This window comes from Mandrillus leucophaeus, unplaced genomic scaffold (genome assembly GCF_000951045.1).
Source record: "Mandrillus leucophaeus isolate KB7577 unplaced genomic scaffold, Mleu.le_1.0 Scaffold130, whole genome shotgun sequence".
NCBI lineage: Eukaryota > Metazoa > Chordata > Mammalia > Primates > Cercopithecidae > Mandrillus > Mandrillus leucophaeus.
The window spans coordinates 3,053,588-3,080,632 of NW_012101255.1; the positions used below are offsets into that span (position 1 = coordinate 3,053,588).

At 35.0% G+C, this 27,045-nt stretch overlaps 1 protein-coding gene across 1 annotated transcript in view; it reads right to left on the bottom strand.

Moving 5' to 3' along the window:
• TSC22D2 (TSC22 domain family, member 2) overlaps positions 1 to 27,045 on the bottom strand; it is a 51,567-nt gene that overhangs the window by 21,888 nt on the left and 2,634 nt on the right. The window contains exon 2 of the mRNA XM_011972807.1: positions 14,948 to 15,108. Within this exon, the coding sequence (XP_011828197.1) occupies positions 14,948 to 15,108 (161 nt within the window). The remainder of the gene's footprint in view (positions 1 to 14,947; positions 15,109 to 27,045) is intronic.

The following is a 27,045-nucleotide window of genomic DNA, read 5'->3' on the forward strand; positions in this document are numbered from 1 at the left end:
AAATTCTAGCAAAGAGTTTAAGTAAATAAGTGTTTTAATCAAATAGCCTTTAAAAATCTTTTATAGCAAAATTTTATGTTTTACCATGATTATACAACTGATATTTTGTACTTAAAAAATGAAAATAAATTTCATATTTGATCTGGAAAATTCAAACTTTAAATTTCAACATGGATTTTCAGGCCATCAGGATACTTGTTAGTAAAGAGTAAAGTAGAAATGGAACCAATTAAAGGTTTAAGATCATGATCCAGAAATTATGATTTAACACCATAACCTGATACAGACAGCTTTGTAGTCCTGTAGAACGGCATTTGAGTTCTATTGTTTGGTCCACATCCATGTATATGAGTTTCTTATTTTATTTTATTTTATTTATTTACTTATTTAGAGACGGAGTCTCACTCTGTCGCCCAGGCTGGAGTGCAGTGGCGCGATCTCGGCTCACTGCAACCTCCACCTCCTGGGTTCAAGCAATTCTCCTGTCTCAGCCTCCTGAGTAGGTGGGATTACAGGCACGTGCCACCACACCCGGAGAATTTTTTTCTTTTTTTGTATTTTTAGTAGAGACAGGGTTTCACTATGTTAGCCAGGATGGTCTCGATCTCTGACCTCGTGATCTGCCCACCTCGGCCTCCCAAAGTGCTAGGATTATAGGCATGAGCCACCATGCTGGGCCGAGTTTCTAGACTTACAGCGTGGGTGGCTGGATCAGTAACAATCCATACCGATCATTTAAGTGCTTAAGAAAGAATTCCATTTTTATATCTAAATCTTCATCTGTCTCTACTATCCCCGATTTCGAAAACAGACAACATAATGGCAAGAATTAAAATTTTATTATGTGCTTTATGTAATTGACATAACAATGTATCCTATGCAGCAGTGGTCCCTATTGCTTATCTGTATATGGGCAGGGAAGAAAACTGGAGGAAGGATGATTTAATAATGGCAAAAATCACTTCATTAAAAATATCGTGTTAAATTTATTAAATTTTACCAGAAGGTTTTCAATTGGGCATCTATGCTAATCACTGAAGAATAGTATCATTAATAACATTTCCTGTCTGATAAGAATGTACATTTATATTTTTGGTTGCCAGTAATCCACAGAAAAGGAAATCCATGGATTTGTGGGCATAGTTTTGCCTAATTTAACTCCCTAAATAAAACACTATAAAGGGGCAGAGGGGATGGGAGAAAGAAAAGGGCCCTTACTGAGGATGATCAATACGCATAAAGCTATAGAAAACTGAAAGACAGCATTGCTCTGCAGCTATCTAAAAAGATACTTGACCCGAATGTACAGGTTGGCTCATGCTGTTGCAGATTTTAACTTTCAATGGAACTTTTCTATTACACATGGTCACTTAAGTCTCTCACATAGCCTGAAAAATTATTAGAATTTTTCCAATATAATCTTTCCAAATGTAATCTCACAACACATTTGACTTCAATATAAATCATACAACTTTATTTTGTCTTCTGTGAAAGCACAGCCTTATAATGTAATCACCTGGTGAAGGCAAAAATCCGTATTTATGAGGATAAGTAGTTTAAAGTTGTGGTCATTTCATTAACATATTACCAAACGTTTCTAGAAAGTGTTAATAAAACTCTTACCTCCTATCAACTAATATACTAAAAATTTTTAAATCTTTTGAAGATTTACTTTTTATAGGACAAACATACAGTCATATTTAGTAAAGTAAATACTTCCTGAAATACTTATCTATAATGCTGGTAAATCTGCTTGTCTGCAAGGCTTTGATTTAAGGTCATTTAAAGGGCCGACTGCTTGACCCTTTGTTAAAGGGCCTGCCAACAAAAAAGCCTTGTTATGGTAAATGCTTAGAAAGTATTTTTGGAAGATACAATTAAACCAGTCATGTGAAGCAGTTATTTTACTGCGAAAACGTACAAAAAAAATTTTTTTTAAGAGTGTGTACATTACACAAATGTATGGTTAAATCAGGACTTTAGAACTGTATACATTTTAAAAGATACAAAACTTATGTATCAAAATTTTCCTAAGCATATAATTTCAAAACTAGTTGTTACCAAGTCCAGGGTCATATTTCAAGAGTTTAAATCATTAAATTCCAACATGTAGGACATCCTTATTAACAACCTGAAATGAAACTGGGTAAAGTGGTTACAGATGAACAGCATTCAGATTAACCAGATACCCTTTAAAATTTAAAATTAGAATTATTCCTAAAAATGAGTATTTAATGAGAAAACTGTACTAATATTATCAATCATAATCTTGACTCTCTGGCAAGACTGCTACCAAAACCAAATCCCACGTATTCCCTATAGTTTTTTATCATTTCCTTTTGTGAGAAGGTGAATCTATATTAAAAGAAAAAAACAGTGAAAGGGGAGGAAGCTGGATGATTTATAATTTCCAAGTAATTACTTGAAAATGGATATGCTAAATCAAACAGGTCTACAAGAGTTCCTAAAGGAACCTGGTTGTCTAATGAATGTGCTTATCTTAGTTTGACAGAAAATTTTGTTTTCAGGTTTAAACCACATTTCCTTAAAAGATTCCGAAAATTCTACAAGATTATCCATTAATATAGCCATATTTTCACCCTGCTGTTCAAAAAAGTTCACTACATTGTTTGGAGAAATCCTAGCCATGATAAACCAATGCTTGGTCAGAAATATTTATTTTTAAATGGAAAAAGGGGGCAAACAGGGCAATCCTTTATGTCCTCCAATAAATTACACAGAGTCATTCCATAGGTTATATATTGAAAAAATAAACTTTAAAATATCAAAGATAAATTTACTTTAAAAATTAGTACAAATGTACCTAAATAAAAATAAAACTGCTGGGAAGACAGTATGTTCCAAAAAATTAACATATAAAAAGACGGGCCAGGTGCAGTGGCTCACGCCTGTAAGCCCAGCACTTTGGGACACCAAGGTGGTAGATCATTTGAGGTCAGGAGTTCAAGACCAGTCTGACCAACATGCAGAAACCCCATCTCTACTAAAAAATACAAAAATTAGGCAGGCATGGTGGTGGGCGCCCATAATCCCAGCTACTCAGGAGGCTGAGGTAGGAGAATCGCTTGAACCCGGGAGGTGGAGGTTGCAGTGAGCCAAGATCGCACCACTGCACTCCAGCTTGGGTGACAGAGCAAGACTCCATTTCAAAAAAATAATAATAAAAAAGACACACATAAAAAGACACACAACACACAACGACAAGAAACTTCATCTATCTGTGGTTGATCCAAGATATCATTTAAGACACAATTAGCTATACCAGAAACTAAATATATATAAGCATATATATACATATATAAGCATATGTACATATATAAGCATATGTATATATATACACATACATATATAAGCATAAGTACATGTATATACAAAGTGTTGGGTATTTATGCATTAAATCAAATGCACCTATTGGTAGAAGAAACACAAAATATACAACTTAAAAAATTTCATTAATACAGCTTTGAAAAACAGCTCTAAGAAGATAGGCTATTGGTATTTTTAACATGCTTATTCTCAAATGATTTATACACTTGATCCTTTCAAAAGAAGTAGAAACAGCTTATAAAGAAGGCAAAGGAAAAAGATATTGAAATTAAAGGTAGAGCTCCCTCTAAAAACGGAAAATCAAAATAAGTATAATAAGCCAGTTACATAACACTCAAATATATGTATAATAAGGAACTGCATGTTTTGTTAACAGAAAGCTGAATATTTGGGTTGGACACAGTGGCTCACACCTGTAATCCCAGAACTTTGAGAGGCTAGGGCAGGGCGGATCACTTGAAGACAGGAGTTTGAGACCAGCCTGGCCAGCGTGCTGAAACCCCATCTTTATGAAAAGTACAAAAATTAGTAGGGTGTGGTGGTGGTGCCTGTAATCCCAGCTATTCGGGAAGCAAGAGAATCACTTAAACCCGGAAGGCAGAGGTTGCAGTGAGCCAACATTGTGCCACTGCACTCCAGCCTGGGTGGCAGAGCAAAATTCTGTCTCAAAAAGAAAAAAAAAAAGCCTCCTATTTTTTGACTCTGAGCTTAATAGCGGCTAACACAAAAGAAACGGAACATTTATTTATATATTTATTGAGACAGTCTCACTCTGTGGCCCTGGAGTGCAGTGGTGCAATCTCGGCTCACTGCAACCTCTACCTTGTGAGTTCCAGCAATTCTTATGCCTCAGCCTCCCAATTAGCTGGGATTACAGGCATGCGCCATCACACCCGGCTAATTTTTGTATTTTTTGTAGAGACGAAGTTTTGCCATGTTGCCCAGGCTGGACGCAACTCCTGAGCTCAAGCAATCTGCCCAGCTTGGCCTCCCAAAGCGCTGGGATTACAGGCATGAGCCATCATGCTCGGGAGAAATAGAACTTGTAAAGAGACCATAATATATTATGCTTTTTGAAGAGATGGTATCTCTTATTTCTTGAAACAAAAGTAGTTATGACCACTCTAGAAAAATACATTTAGCAACATTTTCTGGACTAAGTACTATCTAAAATAAAAACAGCTACTACAAATAAATGCAGACATTTTCTGAAGACCAATGGTTAGCATCACTGTGAACAGGAATGTTATTAGCCAGACACTGCAACTCTTTTTCCTCCTTGTTCCCCTTCCAATAGTGTGTAGGACTAGGGAAAATATACTTCTTTATTAGCAGGCAGATATGTAGAAAGATGTTTCTGTCTTCTATGACAAAGGTTACATATATTCTGAACATCTTGCTATTGGTAGAAAATATGTAGTTACTATGGATACCACCATTAGTATTGATACTGAAGTCACAAAGAAAATTCCCAGTATGTGGCCATATAAATAGCTGGGGACACTGACAGCCATGCTGCCTGCATACATACTTTAACTTAGTGAAGACACCACTATTTTTGGGCCAAATTATCACACAATTAAGTGAAAAATACAATAGCACCTTCCAAATCTTTTAGTATTTATAACCAACAATCTTCAAACTTTGAAACAATTGGGAGATAAACTGACATAAAAATGTTATTTCTTAAGGATATTTACTAATGGATAAACTCTAAATTATTATCGCTTACTTAAATTTATTTCTATCAAATATGAAAAATACTTTAGAAGTAGCCAACTAAAGCTTAAACACAGGAGCTAATTTTTGGTAAGCTAAGGCATTTAAAAGCTCTGTATCAATCACAAAAATTTAATATATTCCCTGATTTGAGTAACTTGGAATATTATGAGCATGTTTATACACACAAACTAAAAGAATGTCAGGCTAGAATACAAAGAGTCAGTCATCTCTTTCTTCTACCTCTACCTACCACCTCAAATCTTAATACAAATAAAAAATTAAAATAATTCCATTAATATTTCTTTCTTCCCAAAAGGTTGCCCAACTGTGGACTTAAATACAACTGAAGAGGTGTGAATTTAAAATTTTAAATTGCTGAGGACTAGAATGGAAAAACAAAACAACAAGAACGACAAAACTCAAAAAGATGCTCTATGTTTATCTGGTTCAACAATTCCGGGTTCCTTAAATTTCCTTCTTGTCTGAACAAGTTCAATTAGTTTTTTTGTTTTTTGTTTTTTTGTTTTTTTTTTAAAGCTCTGCAATAGAATTTTAGATTCTGTAGAAAAAAATACATTGAGTTTGGCGAGTTAGTTCATATGTACACACATACATACACTTTTCTGTTCTATTCAAAGCCTTGGTTTACTTAAAATCTATTTGATTGAAAAGTTAAAAGAATTGAATACATGAATAAATAAATAATAAAGAGACCTTACCAGCTATTCCCACCTTTTTCAAAACTGTTTCTCAAATTTCACCTGAAAATAATTATCAAAACATCTCAAAATAGGCTGGAATGACTTAGGTTGAAAAATTTATTAAATAACATATTAAATTTACTAAAGAGGAAGGTGGTAGACATATTAGCAGAAAGCATATATAATGGTGGGTGAGCAGTTAAGAAATAATTTCTCTTTGCCAATTCTGAAATCTAGTAATGTGCTGAAAATAGATGTCAGAATGTCTAGTGTCCCACTTCAGCTAGCCATAGAAAAGTTTAGAGAAGAGATGTTTAGGGTCCAGTGAAACACCACTTCGAATAATGAGATTCAGATTTGTGGTTAAAAATCTCACAGCAGACAAGACACCTAACACAACTACCAGAATAAAACTAAGAGGATACAACAGAATATAAAGGATAGCAATACATAATTTGCAAACCCAAATGGTGATGTAAAATGTCTTTAAAATTATACTATTTTTTCCAACTCAAAATAATTAAAAGCCCAATTTAATACATACATACAAAAATCACAGTACGGAAAGGGAAGTACACAAATATACTTCAATTTCTATTGTAACGGACACATTAATATACAAATGTTCTCCTAGTCTTGCCACCAACCACCCCAACTTTGAGCAATAAAAGACCTCCCCTTATAAAACTTCACCAATTCTAGTAGTTGTTTCAGCTGGATTTTAGGCAGTACTCCCTTGCCTCCCAATACTTCCAATAACAGAAACTAGCTAAGCAAGTACATTTTTTTTCTAGTATTTTATCCAAAACGTTAATACTGCCTTTTTTGTAAATATCTAAATTTTAAATAATCCTATAGGTGACTAATACAAGTACTCACATATTCAAACAAGACAGGAGGGGAAAAAGACAACATAAGTATAATTGGTGAACCTATACTGGCTCTTCTAACAGATTAAAAAATGGTTATGAAGGATATTATTGTAATAACTGACAAAATCTGAATATGTACTATATATTCATATTTGATAACAGTACATTAATATAAGATACCCTGAATTTGGTAATTACATTGTTGTTAAGAGAATAATCTTCTTAGGAAACATACGCTGAAGTATCTGAAGTTAAATGGATATGGTACTTCCTATCTACTTTTTTTTTTTCTTGAGACGGAGTCTCACTCTGTCACCCAGGCTGGAGTGCAGTGGTGCAATCTCGGCTCACTGCCAGCTCCACCTCCTGGGTTCACACCATTCTCCTGCCTCAGCCTCCCGAATACCAAGCACTACAGGTGTCTGCCACCATGCCTGGCTAATTTTTGAATTTTTAGTAGAGATGGGGTTTCACCTTGTTAGTGGTTCCTAAAATAATATGTTAGGATGATAAAGCAAATATGACAAAATGTTAACAAACATTGAATCTTGGTAAGAAGATTGAGTTCTCTGTACTATTGTAATTTTTCTGTAAATTCCAAATTATTTCAAAATAAAGATTCAGACATTTCTCTTCTTTTTGATTGGAAAATAATATCCTCAGAACGTTCTAATCTCTAAGACCAATCATCCTCTTCAGACTTCCTTCTGTTCTCTAAATACAGGTGATATTGCCCAAGGTCCTGTCTTGACCCTTTACCCTACTCTAATCCTTGGCAACCTTGGCCTTTCCTAAAGCTTGAACTCTAATAAAACATTCTTAAATCTCAACTAGCTTTAATGTCTATATTAAGCTGCAAGTCTGCAGCCTCAGCTGTACCCCAAATATTTTCACCTCGACTTTGTACCAGCCAGTTTTTTGGATGTACTTATCCAAAAAACAGCTAAAACCAAAAACCTCATCACTACTTTCTCCTTCCCAAACTAATTCTTTCACTAATACTTCCTAACAATACCAGCATTTCCTCAGTCAATTAGGTTTGGCACTTTGGAGTCAGGTTTGACTGCTCCCCTATCATGACCAATCAGTTGTAAAATCCTGTAATTCCTATCTCATCCCCATTGCCTAATTCAGGCCTCAGTACCTTTCTAGAATCACCGTCTCTAATCTAACTGCTCTCCTCTCCTGTCTTCAAATATGTTATACACCCACCAAATTTAATTTTATCCTTATCATATAAGCCCAGTACTTTCATAGTGGTGCACAGTATTTCCTCTAACTGGAATGTTCCCTTCCCCTCAGTTCTTTAATTCTGCGTGACCAAATTCTACCCACCTTTCAGTTTCCAACTCAAAAGCCACCTCTTGAAGAAACTTTGACCAATCCCTCCAGCTGTACTTGAGAGACATGAAGTGCTTACATTTTATATATTATCACTTTCAATCACGTGATAATGTCTTTACCATTTTCCATATTAAGACCAAGCTCATTGAAAGCAATTACTAAATCTTACTGTTTCTTCTAGTATTTAATTATAGGAGAACAAACTTTTGCTGAGTCAAGGAATTGCAAACGTTCCTGATATTTTCCCTTAGATTCATTCAGAGCTACTCTAAAAAAGTGAGATTTTTAAGGTTTTAGAGTCTTTTGGTTGGAAAAGGTGATCTAAGACCACTTGAGATGGTAACAGAAAAATGCCTTAAACAGCAAGTATCTATAATTTGGGACAAACATGTATTGTTAAACAGACTACTTTATTAATATGACCAAGCATCTAATACTTTACTGAGCTTCCCAAGTAGCTTTTCAGAACATTGTAGGCACGGGTTTCAAACAGTTTTAAGTGGCTTCTTTCATTAAAATTCCAATGACCTACATTCACTACGCTCTACATACAATTGTATTTCTTTCCTACATACTACTCTTATTTCCAGATCAACAAGAATTTGAATTGTATTTTTGAGAGCATCAATTTCATAACCAACCATGTGGCTTTTAAAAACTTGGAGGCCTGGTTTTCCCTATGGTCCTATGACTGTGACCTAGACTGATGATACCCATTTATATATATAGTCCATGATTTCTAAATGAAGTTAACCTTAAATACTGCCAGTCGGTCTGTAATGTGTAGTTATTTCTCTCCATGAGTTACTCTACCTCCACTTGGCACCTGGGTATGAAGAATTCACTAGTTTTTAAGATGCTGCTGAAATGATCAGCATGGTGTTAACTGGTGCCTAGTTATTTGTGGGGCTTCATTTACCACCACTATCTACGGCAATTCTCATTTCCAAATAAGCTTACTGTCACTCATTTTCTTCTGAGGGAAGCTCCACTGGTTTCTCTATTCAGACCAACATTTACTGCCTCTGACATGGAATTCTTTCCTAAAAGAGCAGAATAATTTGCTAGTCTTCCATTCCTTAAGCAAATACACAGCTCTTTTAAGGTTTACTGATAATCACAGCCAATAATGACAAAACAAGTAAATGAGTTCAATTCCAATGCTTGTACTTACCTCTTTTCTTTTCCATTTAGAAAAGTGGGGGAAATAAAACTCCAGCGTAGGCATTTTAAAGTAACTAAAACTAAATTTCACTTAAAATCAGCATCCTTGGTTAACAGACAGGAAGATAGTGATGGCAAGACCATTTCCCAAGAGATCTGTTTACTTTTAGTAAGCTTGCTCAGGTCTGCCTATTGCAATACCCCTGGATGTGCAAGTAGAGTATAAAGAAATTTGGTTTTCTAGTTAGTTTTGTATTTAGAACGACTATTCTGTAGAAACGGAGTACAACAGATTAGTCACCATCATTTCTTACTCTAGTTCTAGAAATATCACCTAAAATCACATTAGTTGTGGCAGCCCTGTCACTTGCTAACCAATACTACAAAATGCCATTAACACACATATCTAAGTATTTTTTTTTTTTTTTGCTATAACTAGTCAACCTAGGTTTCAACCTCCCTGAATTTACATGTAAGTTCTTCCAATTTCTTGGTTTCTGTATTTGTTTCAGTTAAATTTATAAATGCTGTCATCCTCAATGGCTGTCACTTCCTTGATTTAACGCCATCTGAACATAACCACACCCTGAGGTTTCCATCTAAATCAGAGATTCAAAAATGAGTTTTAGAATGAATATATAAAGCTTTCATCCTCTAAGTACCACTGATTACCTGCCCCTCCTACCCTGGGCCTGTCCCATTCCCCACTTAAGAACTACAGATTAAACTACTGATGAAAACCTTACTTAATTGACTCTCCACACCAATAAGACCAGACTTGGTACTTACTATGTTCAATAAAGGAACAGTGCTATGTTACAAATTAAAATGGAAGACATAATGACTAAACACAATGTGGAATCCTGAATTGGATCCTGGAACAGAAAAAGGACACTTAAAAAAGTGGAAAACTTGGTAAAATTAAAATAAGATCTGTAGTTAATAGTATTCTATCAATGTTAACTTCCTAACTTTGATAATTGTACTAAGGCTGTACAACATGTTAACATTAAGGGAAGCTAGGTAAAGGACATACAAGAACCCTCAGCACTATTTTTGCAACTTTAAAATTATTTCAGATTAAAAAGTAAAATAAAAGGAAGGAAGGAGAGGAAGGGAAGAAGGAAGGAAGGAGGAAATGAAGGAAGGAAAGAGGGAGGCAGGGAGGAAGAATAAAAGGTGCAATCATTAAAAAGCTATACTCTATTAATTTTTAGCTTCCTGGACTATCCTCTACTAGACGTCTTTTAGTGGAATTGGTTGAAATATAATCAGATAATAAATTATGTAAGTACTAGGTACAAATTAGTAAGGAATCTGTTGGGGTTGGTCACAAAATGGTTCAGGTACATATCCTCAAGATACTTACGCATAATCACTAGGAGAGAACATCTAACCAATACCAATCTCCAACAAATAACTTACTTGAGTGATTCTTTAAAATTACATAGTTCATATCTACAACTATGCAGAACCATACAGATGAATCTCAAATATAATACTGGGTGAAAGAGGTCAGACACAAAACACATAGTGTATAGTCCTACATATATAACACATTAGAAATTAGGATTGGGAGGGGAAGTGACTGATGGGGGGCACGAAGAGGAAATGAAAGGGGCTTATAATATTCTGTCTTGATCTGGGCGCTGGTTACACAGGTGTGTTCAATTAGAGCTATGTATTTATGAATGGTGCACTTTCCTGATACAAATTATACTTTAATAAAAAAATTTAACAAGTCCTATCACCAAGCATTCAAAAACTAGATCAGCTAAGTTGTACAACTTGAGTTTTACCATTTGAGATAACAAGTACTGGTGGATGTTCATGATGGAGCCAAGCTTCTTAGAGATGAGTAAAACAAAATAAGTTGTCTCATATGGTACCAAAGGTATTTATGATACAAGCAGCTTAGTTCTAATTTATTCCTAGCTTCAAAAACATCTCATAGAGAACAATGATAGGAAATACTGGAAGGCGTTCCCTACACAAAATACTTGAGGCTATTGAAATAAGAAGACTTTTTTAATCCAATAATTTTAAAATTAGAGGTAATAAATGTAAGTGAATAATCACTGTAGAAAACAATCTGAGATCATCAATTATCTAGTGAAAAAATTTAGGATAAACTTACTAGACTTTCATTTTAAGTTAATAACCCATGTCTACTACTTTCCTTATAAACTTCTCTCTAAATACTGATGTTATCATAAGGATAAACAAGCACACCTAGCAACTGTTCTCTCACTTGTTTTAACAACATTTATGCATTTCTTAATGAAGACAAAAGCTCTGCAAATGCTTATCAATAGGGTTAAAGCCTTACAAGCTACCTAATTTCTTCCTTTAGTCTAGCTGAAGTTTCTTCCCTTTAGTATTCCTTTACTTTAGTGACCTGGTATTTAGAAGAGGATAAAATTGTTTGCTATAAATTCTTACGCTGAGCTTTTGTAAACAAAGGACTCCCAAAGACAACCTGCTCCCTGCACCCCAGTGATCATCAGGATAGGTTTCTAAACTAATTCTGCCAATTTAACAAAGCAATGCCAAGTATTAACTTCGGAAAACTGTTGTTTAGAAAATAGGAAGTCAAATTTTAAAGTTACTATTCTGAAATACCAATAGGCTAGGATCTCATGAAAAATTAACTCCTCCATAGTAAGATAATCTCCCAGAAAGCTACGGCAGTTATAGTATTTATTTTAGTAAAGAGTCAACTCAAAAACAGTTTGGGCTACTGAAGAAAGGGTTGGATTATTTTTGAGTTATCAGTATCTACTGTCCCTACATTTGAAGATGGTTTCAGCTAATTGATTCCCCGAGGACTCTGCAAATGGCAAACAGAGAAGACAGAAACCATGATGGCACCTACAGAAAAAAGGAAAGGAAGGCTTGAGGGTAGCTTCAATTTTAGTACAATAACTGAGTAAAGCACTGGATATAAATGCAAGGAGAAGTATCTAAATATAGGCAGAGGCAGGCTACTTGGTGAAAAGTCTATTAATTTGCCAATTATAATTTAAATATGGAAGGAAACAAAGGGGCCATTAGAGAATTTTAAGTCAATATGAGAAAGGTACATTAGTTACTTATATTTTAAAAGATATTCTGCTAAATTGAAAGATTTCCTGGGGAAAAAAGGAGATTCTTGTCTTTCGAGTTACGCAAAATCAAACTAGGGATATTCAGCTATTTAGGGCAGGTTTACTGAAAATGGGCACTTAAAAGCTGCCCCTACTGAAAATGATTTCCAACATTCACAAATAGGAGCCTAAAATTTGTTATCTAGCAATAGCGAGACAAATCTATGCCTCAAAATAAATAGATAATGTAGAAGATAACGTTAGGGACTTGCAGTCCCTTAAACTCCCAAACATCTCTCTTTTTCTTTTTGAGATGGAGTTTCGCTCTTGTCACCCAGGCTGGAGTGCGATGGCGCAATCTCAGCTCACTGCAACCTCCGCTTCCCAGGTTTAAGTAATTCTCCTGCCTTGGCCTTCTGAGTAGCTGGGATTATAGGCGCGTGCCACCATACCCAGCTAATTTTTGTATTTTTAGTAGAAATGGGGTTTTACCATGTTGACCAGGCTGGTTTCGAACTTCTGACCTCAGGTGATCCACCTGCCTCAGCCTCCCAAAGTGCTGATATTACAGGCGTGAGCCACTGCACCCAGTCAATGTCTCTCTTTAATAGTAGAATCACCCCTGCCAAATACCTCTTTGACAAATTAGTAAAATAAAAAATCCTGAATTTATAAGAGTAAAAATGAACAATGTAATTTGGTGATGTCCAAAACAAACAAGGTCAGAAGTTATATTTAATATTTTTTAAAGCTTAACACACACAAATCTTCAACCCGTTTGCAAGGAATAAACGGTTTCACAATACTTTATCAGCTGATACACCTATCAGTAATTCTGTAGTTACCAATTGAAAGTGTAGATTATTAAAACTAACAAAGTTAGCCATGATTGCTTCTCTCAATGGAAAATTTAATAAGCTAGTTGAAAAGTTCAAAGAAAGCCACTAGCCAGTTTCTATTGGGTTGGGCTTGTCACCTTAGTACCAACAAGGCCAATTTACAGTGAAGAATGGCTGATCTGATTATATTTTGATTTTATTATATTTTGGCATTAACACACTACAGACAAATATCCACTAACTTCTTTGGCTCTGAACAACAGGCTCCAAGGAGAAGATAAAATAAGTATTTTCAACCCATGAGAAACCATAAATACGCAACCTGCCTCATTTCCGATACTTAAAAGTTTCTGGTATCTCAAAAAGAAAACATATAAGGAGTATTTAGCTGTAACAACAAATGATGTACAGCCAACTTCTATGGTTGTTTTATTATGAAACAAAATAAACCTTTCAATATTAGATTCAAATTATTAAAAATATAGCTCAAACCTTTCTACACTGATAAATATATATCATTCATATCGACACCATGACAGCTCAAAGTTAGCTATTTGAAATAAATCATCAAACTTTTGAAAGCTACTCTTATTACATTTCTAAACAGAGTGCTATTTTTCCTTTTTCTAAGGGAAACTATAAAGCATACTCCAAAGTACTCACATTCTGGCTACATTTGGAAAACTATCTGAATGATTAAACCTTCATGTTTATTTCATCTCACAATTTACATTTATGTATTAATTTAAATGGCTAGAGAACTATTTAAAAATTTATTTTATAAACACGGTACTACAAATTTTAAAACTTCCTGTTCTAAAAGTAACTATTTAAAAACATTTCTGGAACACAACATCAAAAAAAAACTGTTATTTCCCTAGAGTGACACACACAAGCAAATCAAGCCGAAGAATTAAGACTGTTTTAGCATTTCTAGGCAATGTGTATCATGTCTTAATATGACATGTACATGCACTTAGCAATACTCTTTTCTAATGAAAGAGATGGGAGTTGAGTTCATGAGTGTTATCCAAAAACTATGGCAGAAGACACAAATGCGTTGCCAGGCAGAGTTAAAAGAATCTAACGAGCTTTGTGTGAATTTTAAAAACATTGTTTGAACTCAACTTCTATTAACTAAACACAAAATGATGGAGTGCTAATAAATATTCAGCAAAACGATTGAACAGAGCATACACTACTTAAAATGTGTGTTAAGCAGAAAGATAAACCAAAGTATCTTTTGCCATAAAAGAACTCCAAGACTTCATTCTGTATTTTTAAAAGTTAACAGTAAAATCTATATAGCATTTCTGTAAGAAAGCAAACTGTTCTAGGGGCTTACAAATCAGTAATGCAGACCTAGTGAATTCTAGCAAACAAACTTGAAGTTAAAGTTTCTTGCCAAAAATTAAACAACGATTACTTTGATACCTTGGTCTTGTTCCTCCTCCAATTTCATAATTTGAAATAACATTTTGCTTTGAATCACTATGGCTTTTACAGGAAAAAAAAAGAAAACATAAAATAGCACAAAAATTAAAATATAGTTTATTTTATAGAATATGTATTTGCATTAAAATACACTGGGGAAGTAACTATTTCATATCAAAAATTCAACACAATAGGAACCCTTCAGAAATACAGATATACTTAAAGTACACAGGATGCAGAAAAGTATGTTTATTTTCTATATAAAATATAGATTGTCCTTTTGGTTTATTTTGCTGCTTTGTCCCATGCTAGATACCATGTGATTTCCCCCCCATAAAATAACAAAGATCAGTTTTAATGATGAGAAACCAGTACAGTGCAAAGCAATTCATGCATACAGTTTTGCATGTATGCATTCCATATGTAAGTATTCATACCTATCCCAGAGGCTCTTTGATTCCTGTAACGTGTTCAAATGGAACGCTTGGTAGAAAGCAGTTGAAGGATTCCTGTGAGATCCGAGAATCAAATGGAAATGAAGTTGAGAACGTACAGTATAATCACTACTTTTCAAAAGAAGATGGAAGATTTTAGATTTCTAAAACAGTGTAACTTTTAATAATAAAAAGATTTAAAAACCACGTAAGTTTGCTTAAAACAACACTTCGAAAGAAATTAAAAACTGGACAAAATCCAGCAGACTTCAACAATAATTCAGGATCACAGTTATAAAGAGGTAATGCAGATGAAACTAAATACTAAGTAGCATCCAATTTTGTGTGTGTGTGCATATAAATATGACTAATTCATAGCCTAATCAACACTGTTCTGTACCAAATGCCTTTATAAATATCCATCTTAACAGTTTAACAAGGCTATTTTCAGGTAGAGTATTCACATAAAGTAAGTTAAGCTATATCTTCACAATGTAAAAACTTTTCTTAGGCTCTGTTAAAAGTAGCAAAGGTTTGATAATTAACAATGAAGAGTTCTTTCCTGGGTTGGACTTGACACATTTCCACCTTCAAAACCCATTTATTTATATGTGTTTTTTTTCTCGTATAGGGCAAAAAAAGGCACTGCAATTGTTTGGCAGCTTTCTAATTCTAGCATTGGTACTGTACCACTTTAAGGGGTAAAAGCCTATTTATTGTAATTATTTTTCATTTCTAACATTCCCTAGGGATACATTCCCTAGGGCTATCACCATAGACTCTTAACTGATGGGCTCTTCTGGACTGTCTCCCAGTAAGTATGATTCACCTCCTATCTAGGGACTGGTTCCACGGGGACCCAAACTTTTGACAAACCTGTTCCCTCCTCCTCAGCACGCTTTCATAGTCTTCCCCCACCTTCAACCTGTAAGTCTGGAAGCTAACAAAAACTTTGCCATATAACTTTGTAGCAGAACAGCAGTGGTTAAGAATGTATTTATTAGGTACCACACACTATTTTAACTGCTTTACACTCATTAACTACATTTTGACAATAGCCCTAAGAGGTAGGAACCACTATTCCCATCTCATAGATGAGAAAACTGGGTCAGATAGAAGTAACTTGGCTTACATCACTGAGTTAGTAGGTGGCAATCTAGTTCCAGAGTTTATGCTCTTAAACCACTACGCTAAACACATAGCAGCATTAGTTTGACCTCTTTAAGTCTGTCTCTTTATCTGTTAACTGGTTACATTACTACCTAGCTTTGCAGGATGGCTGAAGAACTGAGTCTAAATGTAAAGTTCCTGGCATACAGTGAATTCTTAATAGCTATTATTTTAATCTACAAAATGAGGTTTAGATACAACATGGCAATTCTGGAGTCCTATTAACAGCCTTAAACTCTGTGCAGAATTATTAGTACAATTAAAAAAAAAATGACTTCCAAGATGCCAGAGAATCACTAAAGTAACTGTTTGATTAATTAGGAGACTAATACGTGTATTTCTCATTGCTTGCCCTACTTCAACTCCTTTCTATTCTTTTAACCCCTTCACCGCTTTTCTCCTAACTAGGTCTAAGGCAATCAAAGACACTGATTAGACCTGCTAATAACAAGAAAAGCTTAAGAGGTTTCTAACTACTGTTTGTTTAACGGCTTACATCCTCTTAAGATGTATTTGTCAGGCCACTTTTTTCGCTGTACTTAGAAGTCAGTCTGCCAAATCAAATGAAAACTGAACCAACTGAACATTCAATTTGGTTTTTTTTGGTTGTTGTTTCCTTTTTTGTTTTTTTGTTTTTTTTTTAAAAAAAAAACAGGCTTGCCCAGGAACATATGGGAACTAGTTTGCTCTCCTCAAAGGTCTGTTTGGAAACCTCCAGTTTAAATGGAGTGACTCAGAGAGGAAGGTAGTATACACAAAAGAATAAGAAAGAGTATACTTGGAAGTTATTCTTCAAGTCTACAATTCAAAATTCATTAAAGAGTACCCACAATATATTTATAGGGATGATATTCTTTAAAATAACAATTATTTATTTATTTTTTGGAGACAGAGTTTCACTCTTCTCACCCAGGCTGGAGTGCAATGGCACAATCGTGGCTGTACTGCAAACTCTGCCTCCTGGGTTCAAACAGTCTTCCCACCTCAGCCTCCCGAGTAGCTGGGATTACAGGTGCCCACCACCACACTCAGCTAATTTTTGGTATTTTTGGTAGAGATGGGGTTTCACCATGTTGGCCAGGCTGGTCTCAAACTCCTGACCTCAGGTGATCTGCCCGCCTTGGCCTCCCCAAGTGCTGGGATTACAGGCATGAGCCTCCACACCTGGCCTCTTTAAAAGAACTTTAGATCCTCTGACTTTGGAAATATAAATATTTAATTTGAATCAAATTCATATTCCAGGTAAGTTGGTTCCAAATGAAGTCATATGACTTGTTATAAAATTCCAGCAGTTTTACAGAATAGTGAAATATCTCTTAAGTCAAATGTAAAAGTGAAAAACAAACATATTTGTAATTAGTAGTAAATACTGGGATATGTAAAGAACCTGTGAAATAAAATACTGTATAAATGGATCAAAAGTTTTTAGAACATATTAGAATACACTTAATTAGAAAAAAGCTAACAATTAATAATCACTCTACATATATTCAAAGTGAAGAAGCCACAGTACATGGTTTTCCATAGTACATAGTTATACAATCTATGTACTACATAAAACTTTAAACAGTCTAGATTTTAAAGGTAAAAATTTAGACAGTCTTATAAGCTATGAAATTTTGTTTCTGAGATACTTCAACTGGGATGTTATCCATAAACTGAGGGATTTCTTGCAAACAGCAACAATAATTGGTCTCCAAACACTGATTAACAGGTATAGATTAAAGGAGTCAAGTCTGTGAAATTACTGATCAAGAAAGTAGAAGGGAAAAGAGCCATTTGTAAAGATTGAAGGGCTTGATTATCAGAGAGACTTCTATTTTGGAATGGCATAAAATTGAGGAGATTAAGAGCCCAAGGAAAAGGCTGTTAATGGGATCATTTCAAGGTTACAGTCTATGAAATCTGAAAGCATGAAGAGGCAACTGAAATTAAATATTTTATTAGAACGAAATACTGATTTTTTATGCAGCTGTGGTCACAAATTCTCTTCCACTCAGGAAGTAAAATTTGAAACCAGCTTTCTAACAATTTATTTGACATTAATATAAACTACCACTCTAAATATAGAGACAATGAAGCAATTCTAGGAAGACTGAGATGTGGTTTACACTGTACTTCAGCCACCTAAACAAAAATGCTGTTTTCCTATTTGTAAACATTCTTCAACACCACTGAACAAAATATATTCTTTTTTCCCTGACTTTACATACTCAATAGTCCATCACATTAATTTCCAAGTAAGTCAAAATACTATATCAGAAAATGATTCAAAGCATGTGGCATGTCTACCCGTTTTTGCAAGATACTACTTTGTAGGGTAACTGACTACAACAGGGAGAAAAACACAAACATTCCATACCTCAAAACTAAGCTACAAAAATTGTCAAAGCTTAAAGCATAAGGTACTTGAGCACTCAACAAACACCTCTTTCTCTTATCTATGCCAAAATATGACTTCAGAGATCTCTAAATAGAAACCAAGGAAATACGATATGAAGAAGATCAACAAGCACCATCTCCAGTATTATTATCTGGGGAATTTAAATGATTAAAAATATCCTTTAGGTAAAGGGTTACAACACAACAAATCAGTGGCTATGGTAGCTCTTCCTTCCTCCTAACTTACTGTCTGCCAAGTAATAAAACAAATTTGTAACTCGGAATATTCAAAAGCACTGGCTTTGGGTTAAAGGTCTGAATATGAGTCTATGCTTTGTCACCCAATACCTAGGTGACTCAAATTCTAAGAGTTTGTTTCCTTAAACCATAAGAAAGGAGGAAGGGAAGAAACCACTTTCTTACAAATTGTTGAAAAGATCAAATGAAAGTCTATATACATAGGACCTGACACAAGTAAGTTTGCTTTTTGTTTAATATAGGGTTAGTTCCCAAATTACGCTGCCTATAAATCAAATTTTGGTAGAGTATCTCAACATGTACCAAATGTTCTGACATTATCAAGGTAATATTGAGGGAAACAAAATACTTAAACTTAGAGCTAGGTGTACCAAAATATTTGGCATATTTCATTAGATAAGAATTCTGATTTTTGGGACTCAGCACTCCGAAGGTATTCCCTTAACACAACTTTATCATAAGATTATAATTTAAAATGCAATAATCACTGAAAGGATACTGAAATCATTTCAAGATATACATTATTTTAACAATAAAAGCTTCAATAAACACCTTTAACAGCAACTTACTATAAAAATCTAAATTTCTGGCCAGGCGTGGTGGCTCACGCCTGTAATCCCAGCACTTTGGGAGGCCGAGACAGGCGGATCACGAGGTCAGGAGATCGAGACCATCCTGGCTAACACAGTGAAACCCCGCCTCTACTTAAAAAAAAAAAAAAAAAAAAATTAGCCAGGCGTGGTGGCGGGCCCCTGTGGTCCCAGCTACACGGGAGGCTGAGGCAGGAGAATGGCATGAACCCAGGAGGCGGAGCTTGCAGTCAGCTGAGATCTGGCCACTGCACTCCAGCCTGGGCAACACAGCAAGACTCCGTCTCAAAAAAATAATAAAAAAAAATAAAAATCTAAATTTCTTACCATGACATTTAAGTCCTTCACTCTGGTTCCTGTCAAATTAATAATACCATTTTCCAAACGATAGATTCTCACTCTTTCACAAATCATTATACAAACTACCTTTTATCTCTGCTTGGAAAACTATCCCCTTCTTTTCTTAGTGACCTAATCTGAATGACCATTTTAAGATTTAGTTCAAGAGTTAGCCTCAAAAGAATGTACAAGTAATAATGGGTACTTCTAAGGACAAACTGGGTGGCTAGAGGACAGAGAAAGCAGAGGGGCTTTCGATTTTACTCTTTTATATATTTTGAGTTTTGAACTATATAAATACCTATGCAGAGAATAATTTTTAAATAGAAGTCAGTCTACTACCCTACCAATCCCAACCTGATCTGATGTCTCAAATTGTTCCCATTAGCACCTTATATTACTCCATCACCACCTACAATGTATGTCAAAGTATACATCTGATCATCATTTTCATGATGATGAAAATGCCTGAGATCTAGGAGGGCAGGATAGTCTCATATTTGTATTCCAGTGCTCACTACTCGCAGAGCATCATGAAAGCTGAATGACTGATATGCTGTTTTAAATGTTTTCTTGGGCCATCAACCTACTTAATGAGTATTTGTAAACTTCATTTATTGCCACACAATAGTCAAGTGGCAGGAAAGGGGTGACAAGGTTTAAGTTTGCTGTTCTCTCATGAAGCACACCTGAATGTATGGTCTCATATACATAAGGCTAGAAGAAATCTTAAAATTTGACAAAGTCTCAAAAAAGAAAAACAGACAAGTGAAATGACTTGACCAAAGAAACCAGCTAAATGATAGAAGAGCCATGACTGGAACACAATTCCCTATACTTCTTACAACATCATGACTCCTCTGCACTAAAACATCATCTCCTTTTTTCTGACTACAACCATACCATACAATTATGCTTTCATACTAAAATGGAAGATTCTTGGTATGATTTACAGCATGTGAAGGGGTGATCTGGGAGAACAGTTTGGACACTGAAATATTAACATTTCTGTGACATACGTTTGCCACATATATTATGTTACAGACTGTTCAAATTACTTGCATACATCATTTAATCCTTTAAAACTCTCCCAGGTAGGTACAATCCCCATTTTTCATAAGAGGAAACAAGGCATCTACGCCAACTAGCTCAAGGTCAAATACAGCAGTTAGATTTTAGCCCAGGTATGTCTGACTCCACTGTCTCTGTAATGGTCATTCACATATGTTAACACATAATTAAACATGCTATTGGTTTTATTTGATCAAAACAGCTCCTCTCTCCTTTGTTTTGTCTTCAAAGACTAGGTAGACAGTATACCAAGCAAAGATTTGTTTTGCTTTAACATACAAAACCACTTGATAAAAATGAAATACTAACTCTACTTTAGAAACTAGTGGGCTTTACACTTAGCTTTGGGAATCCTTTATTCAGGTTAAATGATATACTTGTATAATAATGAAGATGAACAGCCTAACACTAACATTTAAAACTATGCCATCATTATTTATAATAATTGACACATTAATCACAAACTCCATCTTCTACAAGGCAATATTCTTTAGACAAATTTTAGTAAAGGCTTATGGGAAAAGAAGCTTTAAGTAATTTAACATTTAGACTTTACTTATTTGTCCTGCCTACCCTAATAATAGGTATATGTCCCAGGCAAACACTAATAAAATTAACTCAATTATCTGCAGAATTTTCACTTAACATCACAAATAAATGTACAATTTAAAAGGATGGAAGCACTTTTTCTTCTTAAACAAAAATTAGCTTGGGTACAAAGAAATCAAACTAAATACTAAATACTAATTATTTAAGTCTGATTTGCGGCTTTAAATTTGAGACAAGCAATCTAGATGAAATTTAATTCACCTGATTTAAGAGCAGAACTCGCCGGGTGCGGTGGCTCAAGCCTGTAATCCCAGCACTTTGGGAGGCCGAGACGGGCGGATCACGAGGTCAGGAGATCGAGACCATCCTGGCGAACATGGTGAAACCCCGTCTCTACTAAAAAAATACAAAAAAACTAGCCGGGCGAGGTGGTGGGTGCCTGTAGTCCCAGCTACTCAGGAGGCTGAGGCAGGAGAATGGTGTAAACCTGGGAGGCGGAGCTTGCAGTGAGCTGAGATACAGCCACTGCACTCCACCCTGGGCGACACAGCGAGACTCCGTCTCAAAAAAAAAAAAAAAAAAAAAAAGAGAGCAGAACTCATGCAACACTTTCATATAAGAAACAATCCATCAATACACCTTTAATATTACTAAGCCAAATTTGAAGAGTATACATCAAAGTATGCTTATTAAAGTCATGGAACGATGTATAGGAATGGTGCAAACTGGCTACTGTTCCTACCTTTTTATGAGGGAGACCCAGTTTTTGCCGTAAGCAATGCCAGATTAAGAATATAACAAATATTGAGTAATTTGATACGTTCAAGAATTGCTGTGGGAAAGACATTATACCAATGATTCAGGTATACATATTCTTTGTGGACTCAATAATTCACACAATACCATTGAAAATAGTAGCCTCAAATCACAAGCCCATTGGTTTAGTATAAAGAAAAATCATACACTTAAATATCAGGAGTTTTGCTACACATACCCCTTAAATATGATTAATATTTCTTACTAAAAATCTGCTTTTCCAATTAAGGAATTACTTATGGAATATCATTCAGGCTATGTTTAGCCAGACAGACCTGCTTTTGTAAGGCCTCTCCTTCCTCATACTTTAAGTATTTAAAGAGTAATGCAATTAAGAAATAAACAGAATCTTCAGAAAAGGAAATACACACTGGACTAAAACAATTCTTCAAAGAAAGAATTAGAACACCGTTCCTCAATATTCACAAGTGTTCCTATTTCTTTTGAGACTATATTTCATGCTATTCCACTGTATTTTCTTCCACCTTGGTAATCTGCTATCATTCTACACTTCCCCGCCCCCAACTCCTGCCATTTTAGGAAAGAAAGGTCAGAATCCTTTTATACTTTCCTAACTACTATTCCTCTATTAGGAACCAGATTTATTTGGGTTTCTTTACTACCTGATTGGTGGGGCTGCCATTTGTTCATAACTGCTTCTGATCTTTTCTGGTGCAGAGACAGATAGACTCCCATTCCTAATTGGGAAGTACCAGATTCACAGATCCAGTACTGTATTTCACTATTTCCAAATTAGTGCTATCAGAATTATTTTTTCTTTTTCTTTTCACAGACAGGGTCTTGCTGTGTGGCCCAGGCTTCAGTGCAATATTATAACATAGCTCCCTGTAGCCTCCAGCTCCTGGGCTCAAGTGATCCTCCTGCTTCAGCCTCCCCAAGTAGCTAAAACTATAGGTGTGGGCCTCCAGACCTAGCTAAGTTTTAAATGTTTTGTAGAGACAAGGCCTCACTATGTTGCCTAGGCTGGTCTCAAACTCAAACATCAAGCAATCCCGACCTTGGTCTCCCAAAGTGCTGGGATTACAAGGCATGATCCACCACCCCTGGCCCAGGATTCTTAAATAACAAATGAATTGGCATTATATTTATTCTCAGGAAGTAGAGAACATATATACCCCTACCACCAGTCCTACATAAAATGACTTCTCATAAAGGTGATTTAGTTCAGGGGTTGTGATCTCCTAAAGAGAAAAAACAAGTGTTACTAAAATAGTTGGAATCTGTATTATTCACACACATATAAGCCATTATGTTTTCTAAAAATATTCAACAATGTTTGGCCTATATGATTTAGTTCACATAAAATTTTATACAATATGTGTCACTGTGAATATAAAAGGCCACACTCCTACAGATATAGCTCACGGTTTAGGAATTTCAGGTACTTCGGAAAACCGTAAGCCTTTTTGGAAAACTGTCATTTCCTTTTACTTCGAGCCACGTTTATGAATAAAGTATGTTTTAGTAATCCATGTGGCGCTCCTGATGAATACATCAATATCAGTTTTTATACTAAACAATAATATCACATATATATGATCTGACATTTTTATTACTAACTCCTCAGTAAGAACACTCTTAAACATGTAGATAGGCCTAAGATAGTATCTAGTATGTAATTCACACATCAACTGTAAACCTACAAGAGCAAAATTACCTTCACAATCTAACAGATAAATGTCAGCTTCCAAGAAACATATTCAAGACAGAAATGTCCATCTTTAGAGACTTCAATTCAGTGAGACTTTCATATAACAGAGGTCTAAGATTGAGACAGTTCTGCCTCCTGGTATACATTTACTTAATCCTCTCACTTAAACTTCAAGTAAAAAAAAAAGCAGAATTTTGTTTAAAATATATATAAATGTACAAACAAAATGTGTATTTATGGCACATACCAGGACACACCACTTAACTTTCACAATGTATAATACTTTATCAGTGGTCATTAGCAAACCACACAAATAAAACCATTAACAAGACATAGAAATATCTGCCACCAAAGGATCCTCAGAATCAGGTTTTCAACAGTCTTTTGGCCACAGATGACAGCTCACAATTGCAGCCATTCATAAGAGTCCCTGGAATGCGGCCTACAGAGTTCACACTGGTCGGCTATCTATGGAAAGTGATCTGTACTGTGATCCTTTTCCAAAAGGGCCAGTAATACTTTGCACCTCCTCTCATTTATAGGAGACTGTTAAGTGTGTATGCAGTTTAAACAAGTTTTGTAAAGTTCACTATAAAAGTAGCTACACATTTAAGAATTATATTTTCAACCATCACATCCACCAGTTTACACAAAATCAATTTGAAAAGTCTCAACAACTGACCATAAACCTTTCTAATGAAAATGGCCAGAAACATAAACTTTATGGTAATTAATGTAGAGTCAATAGGCAATGCTAATTGAGAACCTTCTGCATATACAACCATCAGCCTTTTAAAGGTGTGATAATATTAAGATGTATTACTATAAGGCCCAGTTCTTTAATTCTAAAAGATCTCAAAATTAAGCCAATATAGAGCTTTGTATTAGGTAGTGGAATCAAAATCTCAAGATAGAGTTTTCAATGTATCAACCTAAACCACCTCAATCTTTTTGTTAATTTCCCATTTTCCTTCCTTTTCTCAAAGAAATAGACTTTACTAAAGTCCTAATTTTTTTTTTTTTTTTTAAAGCATACATCTTATTTACAAATATTTCCTTAGGATCTGAAATTTGTCAAACTACTTGCAAAGTTTAAATCGTAATTACTCAAGACCTCTCACTCCAGTTGGTTTTATTTCAAATTTGAGTGACTGCATATAAAACTGTATGCAGATTTCAAGGCGGTAACCCCAAATCACATTAAAATTAAAATTTTCAGTTAAGATAGTAGCCTCCTCAAAAGTACTCATCTCAGTAATTTAAACATATGCCTGGAAAACTGTTATTTAATTTCAAACACAAAATTTTAAAATGCCCTGTTTTTTACTAAGGCTTTCTATTAAAACAAACAAAAAAAACCCCAACTATTTCTACTTAATGGATTTATTCCTTCACCAGGTATGTTGGATCAGTGACAAAACAGTCAAATGTGTAAGATTACATCTTGGAAACTAACATGTCAAGTTAAAAACCAATGAAAGACTCTAACAAAAATTAGAAATGAACATTTGGTAAGCGATGTAGATTTTAAATGATTGGGGTGAGGGAGGTAAGTGTCATGTTTAAAATAGGACTGCACATACATCAAAACCCCTGCGCTGAATTAACTGTTGCAATTGATAAGAACACTGATACAGTAGTATCTGTAGTTCAAACATTCACAAATTTGGAAATGAGATTCTTCAGATTACCAACTGTTAACACAGTAAGAGGAAAAATAAATGCATTTTTGATGTCATATCCTAAATACATTTCAATTTCCATCTATCAACAGAACTATCTGCTTCATGCCTTATCATCATACTAAAGTTCTGAGGAATCTAAGTATGTATGCTGTGAACTGAGAGGTGTGAAGAGGAGAGAAAATGTAATCTGCATTCTTGGGTGGAGGGGTTTGTGTGTATAGAAAGCGGGGTAGGTCAGGAAACCAGTCATCATTTCTTGAAGAGATATGGGGCAGTATGGGCAGTATACAGGAACAGAGGAAAGAAAAGGTTATTTGCCAACTTATCAGGAAAAAATTGGCTTGTGGCAGCTAGAAAAGAGAAGATGCCTGCTGATTATTACCAAAAGTGAAAAAATAAAGCTCAATCTGTGTTACAGGTGTGTCCCTGTGTGTGACAATGGGAGCAACTATAAAAAGTAGACAGATTTTTCTGAGTGGCTCATGGAATCAGTTTACTTGGTAGTCCCATCCACACAAAATTTCTCAATGACTAGCTAGCTGAGCGCACTTATGGACACGTGGTGTTCTCTAAGCGTTCTCAAGTGAAGAAAGACTCCCCATAAGTAAGTCACCTACAAAAAAAGATGAACTTTAAATTACAAAAAGCAGAGAAGATGAATGAATTTCAGTGAGTATTTTTCAAACCAACAAAAGTATATAACAAAAATACAAGGCTAATTAGAAATGGGAGGTTAAGAAACGTGAAGGAACTCAGAAGAAACCACAGAAAGAGAAAGCTTTAACATATATGTCACTATATTCTTCCACACACTAATTATTCTGGAAATCCATAATACCACTTTTCATCTTTTAAAAACACCTAAAATTAGCCTCTCGCTAAAAAACCCCAGCAAAGAAATGTCTGTGAAATTCGTGAAACTTTTTCTATAATTTTAAAATATAATTTTAAAACATTGCAACGAGTCAGCTTTTAAAAATTTGCAATATATATGTCAAATTTACATGTGACACTTCCTCAAAACCACAAAAATCCTCATTAAACCATAACCAAATACCAGCTCTTGTGGTATTGGTGTAGCAATACACCAATTCTTATTTAGGCCATTAAAAAAGCATCCCTAAATACAGGGAGCCAGTTATTAATATTTACACTTTTATTTAAAAATTACTCTTAAATTTCAAGAACTATAGCTTTCACTACAGTTAAAGGATCGATCTCAACCTCCCTTTCCTATAGTAAATAGACTGATGGAAGGTAAGAACATCTTTCCAGTAGTTTTTGCTTAACAACAAAAAAAGTATCTTAGAGAAGTCTCTGGGTGTACCTTCTTTAATCAAAAGGCTGAACTAAGTATGATCTTCAAAGCCGGGTTTGACATTTCACCATTATGTCTCCAGCCTTTCCAGATACACTGGAGGAGATTCTTCACATGGATTTTTTTTTTTTTTTTCACTAGAGGGCCTTCTGGTTTTCCAGAAAGGAAAACTTGTAAGTAATATTATGTCTCAGCCTCAAAACTCACACTGACAAATCTCTCTGCCTTAAGTGTTCAAGTGTGACTGATAT